Source organism: Olea europaea, unplaced genomic scaffold (genome assembly GCF_002742605.1).
Source record: "Olea europaea var. sylvestris unplaced genomic scaffold, O_europaea_v1 scaffold5334, whole genome shotgun sequence".
NCBI lineage: Eukaryota > Viridiplantae > Streptophyta > Magnoliopsida > Lamiales > Oleaceae > Olea > Olea europaea.
Genome location: NW_019263659.1, coordinates 1 through 4,591, shown reverse-complemented (window position 1 = coordinate 4,591; position 4,591 = coordinate 1). Strand labels below are relative to the sequence as shown.

The 4,591-nt window shown below is 36.1% G+C and overlaps 1 protein-coding gene across 6 annotated transcripts; it reads left to right on the top strand.

The window, feature by feature from the left end:
* Nucleotides 1–6: 6 nt before the first annotated feature.
* LOC111388882 (heterogeneous nuclear ribonucleoprotein 1-like) lies at nucleotides 7–3,870 on the top strand. 6 transcript variants are annotated; one of them, XM_023013705.1, is made up of 5 exons: nucleotides 7–285; nucleotides 402–533; nucleotides 827–1,050; nucleotides 1,978–3,172; nucleotides 3,414–3,855. In XM_023013705.1, exons 3-5 carry the CDS (start codon nucleotides 829–831, stop codon nucleotides 3,425–3,427), a joined length of 1,431 nt encoding a protein of 476 aa, XP_022869473.1. In that variant the 5' UTR covers nucleotides 7–285; nucleotides 402–533; nucleotides 827–828; the 3' UTR covers nucleotides 3,428–3,855. The 6 variants fall into 6 exon arrangements, with proteins under 6 accessions (XP_022869473.1, XP_022869472.1, XP_022869477.1 ...); XM_023013704.1 differs by having other exon boundaries at nucleotides 7–318; XM_023013709.1 differs by having other exon boundaries at nucleotides 7–533; nucleotides 3,414–3,870.
* The last annotated feature ends 721 nt before the right edge of the window (nucleotides 3,871–4,591 follow it).

The following is a 4,591-nucleotide window of genomic DNA, read 5'->3' as shown; positions in this document are numbered from 1 at the left end:
CACACGAGAGGATAGCCAAAGAGTGCTCCCTCTTATGGTGTAAACCACACGCACGCACATACATCAACACCATATTTACCCAGTGGAGGAGTGAAAATCAATCACATTACCTTTCTATTTTCTCTCTCTTTCACGTAAAATATACTATAAATATACAATCTTGGTAATTGAAGCAAAGACTGATTTTGATAAACAAGAAAACGAAAAAGGGAGGAAAAAAATAACTAAGAGGGCCTCTAAGCCCTCTGCTTTTCTCAATCCATGCCTCCTCTTAGATCTTGAATTGTAACCATTTCTTATCTGGGTCTTTGTCTGTTGGTAAATTAAAGCTTGTTTTTTGTTACATATTGATCTTTTCTTGACTGTTTCGAGTCAAAGTTTGAATCTTTATTGTTTCTCAGGGATTCTGGATTCTGGGTCTATTGATCTGATAAAGATCATATGATTCCCTGCTGAATCAAAGATTGCCCAGATTTCATTTAAGTGCAAGAAATCTCCAAGTTTATATTGTAAATTGTAATTTACTTAATTAGGTATTGTTTTTGTTAATTCATCTACATTATCATGTTTTATATTGATTGTATTTTTTTCTGATAATAGATTCTTTGATGAGTGAGGTGTATAAAAATTGGAAATCAAATTGTTTCATGAAGTAGTTTAATGTTCCAGTTTTGGGTTAATTGTTGATAGATTCATTGCGTGCTCTTTACTTTGAATGATCTGATTGATTGGAAAATTTATTATGTGATTATGCAAATGTAGTAATTCAATTGGTTTAGATTTGATTAATTGGGAATTATTTGATGATTGCCAACGCGGGGTGCAGAAATGGAAATGAATCCCGGCAAGGTGTTCATTGGTGGAATTTCTTGGGAGACCAATGAAGAGCGTCTGAGAAACTATTTCCAAACTTTTGGTGAAGTAGTGGAAGCTCTGATAATGAAAGATCGCAACACTGGCCGTGCCCGTGGTTTTGGTTTTGTTGTTTTTGCAGATACTTCTGTTGCTGAAATAGTTGTCAGGGAAAGACACACGATAGATGGAAGAACTGTAAGTTAAGCGTTCGCATTCTGCAAAGCATTTGATGATTCAATTTTGATGCTGCATTTTCGAAACATTTTAATTGAAAAATCAAATCAATGTTTGTTGGCGTATGCATAATTCATCATGTATTAATATGGCATGCAGTTAGTGTATATTTCATCTATTGTCCAATTATATCCTCCTCGACTTCCGCTGGAATTAATCTAATACAGTTCATTTGGAGTACTTTTGTTATGTGGTATATTTGCATGATGGAAGCTTATTTATTATCTTATCATAAGCTTAAAGCTAATAAGGACCCAGAGAAGGTTGTTTTTAACTAGAACAAGGCAATCTTGTGGTCGTCATCTGAACTGGTACGCATAGAACGTGGACTATTGTTGACGAACATGTGATATTTCTAGGCATGCAGTAAATTAATTCATGGAAAATTTATCAATCAAGTAAAAGGATGGGGAACAGGTAGAATGTGGAGCTGGTGTCAAGTTCTTCCTAAGTGCTTAGCACTTGGTGAAGTTAGGGACTAAATTTGTTATTCTTGTTGCACTTTTTCTTTTCTTTTTTTTCCCTTTGGATTCCTTTGTTCTTTTGGCATAGTGGAACATATGTTTCTCACGGATTCAGATCTCATCTAATAGTTTACTAAAGCATAACTTTAAAATTCCTGTAGTTCTTAACACAAATGTCATGTCGAGTTACCAATTATGAGAGAACATTATTACTGAAATTATTCATATTTCTTGTGACCTCTAGGCTAATTAGCATCACATGCCAGAAGTTTCAGCAGGTAGTATTCATATTTTTGTAGAGAAGGGCATTCTTCAGCATCGTTTATATTGCTTCTTATGAAGTAATGATCAGAATGTCTTCTGTGCTACTGTTTGAAAATTTGATAGCAGTTAATTTACATCATTTGATCGTTTGATTCTTTAGGTGGAGGCAAAAAAGGCTGTTCCTAGGGATGATCATCAAAACATCAACAGAAACAACGGAAGTGTTCAAGGATCGCCTGGTCCTGCCCGCACGAAAAAGATTTTTGTGGGTGGCTTGGCATCAACAGTCACTGAAAGCGACTTCAAGAGGTACTTTGAACAATTTGGAACGATAACAGATGTTGTGGTCATGTATGACCATAATACACAAAGGCCTAGAGGTTTTGGCTTTATTACTTATGATTCGGAGGAGGCAGTGGATAAAGTTTTATTCAAAACCTTTCATGAACTTAATGGGAAAATGGTTGAGGTTAAACGAGCTGTTCCAAAGGAGTTATCTCCAGGACCAACTCGAAGCCCATTAACTGGATATAACCATGGTCTAAATAGGGCGAGCAGTTTCCTCGATTCTATTACTCAAGGCTATAATTCAATCTCCTTGGGAGGCTATGGCATGAGAATGGACGGTCGATTTAGTCCCATGTCCGTAACTCGGAATGGATATCTTCCATATAGCCCCTCCAATTATAGCACGGGACTAAGCTTGGACTTGGGGTTGAGCTCGAACTATGGGATGACTGGAGAACCAGGGTTGGGATATGGACGTATCATGAACAGCTACTATAGAGGAAATCAAAGCAGATATGGAAATCTCATTGGATATAATATGGGTGATGGAGGAAATGGTTCTTTGTTGGACTCAATAAACCCAAACATGTGGGGCAATGAGAGTCTTAATTTTGGTACAAACTCTATGATCTCTGAGACTTTTGTTGGCTCGAGAAGCGGGAATACTGGCATAGTTGGTGGTTTAGGTAGTATTGGGGGAACTTGGGGCTCCTCCCCCATTTCAGCACAAGGTGGGGGTAATGGTTCTTTAAGCAGTGGTGATTTTGGCAACTATAGCAGCAGACAAAATAGTTTTGGTGGCAGGGGAGGTTACAATAGAAACACTGAAGACAATGTGATTACATCAGCATATTCTGCCGCAAACGAGGCCCAAGATGATGGTTTTGGGAACTTGTATGGAGCTAATACAAGTTACGGTGATCTTGCTTGGCGTTCATTGTCTCCAGAGCTAGAAGGGTCTGCCTCCTTTGGTTACGGGCTCAGCACTGCAGCTGCAGATGTTACACCTAAAAATTCTGTTGGTTATGTCGGAGGTGGTTATAGTGTTACGACTAGGTCAAATAGAGGTAAATATTTTATATCTCGACTCCACTATACTCCTCTATGTAGTTCCCATTTACATTTTAACATATAGAGAAGCGACAATTCTCGTAATTTATTCAAGTTTGTGAACTGATCAACATAGATATATCATGTTTCCTGGATAACAAAAATATTTTGTTCACAAGTTACATTGATACACGCTGTAAATAGGTAATCGTGCACATACCATGCCGATGTTCTAATTTGTTTCTGATTGTTCATCAGGAATTGCAGCCTAGAACAAATTGCTGTATGAATACTCTAAGTTTATAGTAGGCAGTGATATATACAAGTTGAACTAAAACGGAGGACCATGAATTACTCAGTCCCTCATGGAGGTTTTTTCGGGCTACAAGTACATTTTAGAGGCTATCAAAAGTACCTGTTCTAAAGAATCAGCGACCCTGTCACCGGGCGATTTCCGAGGATTTTCGTACGATATCTAAAGTCAAGCTTTCCAATATAGTTTTTGTTTCATGAAATTTGTTGAGATGTGAACTTTGGTTTCTTGCAATTGTCGTGGCGTGAGAGGAACTTCTCGTTCTGTCTCTTCTGTAAAAGTTCCCGGTTCGTGCTAGGTTTCTGGTTCAATTGTTGTTGGCAGATTGAACAGAAGGTTTGATTTACTTGGCTATGCTATGAAACTCTAATTTACTAAATTGAGTCATTTTTCTTGCATTTATATTCTTCTCTTTGCCTCTCTATCATTTGATTACCAATTTTGAGTGGTAGAAATTTGAACTTCAGGTATTTACGTTCTTCCGTGGAGCATATCTTTATGAGAATGAAGATAAAATTATATATTTTGTAGTTGCTAAACAAGAATAGATACGGAGGTATCTAAGAGAAAAATAAGTTAAAATCTTATTCATTATATTGTTCGATCTTGCTCTGCTGTTACAGGTTAGGTTTAAACAAACTTTCAAATCATGATCATGAGTCATTTAGTTGTCAAAACAAGGAGCATTATTTTGGTAGTCCATGTAGTGTCCATATCTAGGCTCCCATTGATGTGGAGATCCAAAAATGACATTAATTATGTGACTTTTTGTTTCTCTAGTTTTCTAAAAACCTAATAATTCCCCGACTAAAGATATTGTTTAAATTATATATACATGTGATTATGTCCAACTATTCAAGATTTAAATTTAGAGCTCAATATTGTATCAGAATAAGCATATTTGAGTTTAAATCTTGTCGTCACTCATTTAAATAAATATGCATGTAAGATTCGATAGAAGTAAGATTTTAGATCAATTGGTTGAATAAAATCGGTTTAACAAGCCTTCTTGTTGTATATGCTCAAGATTTATTTTTTTTAAAAATATTAATTATATGTCAAAATTCAACACAATGATTCGAATTTTACTTTTCCCATATCAAACGTGTAGACTCTTAATAAA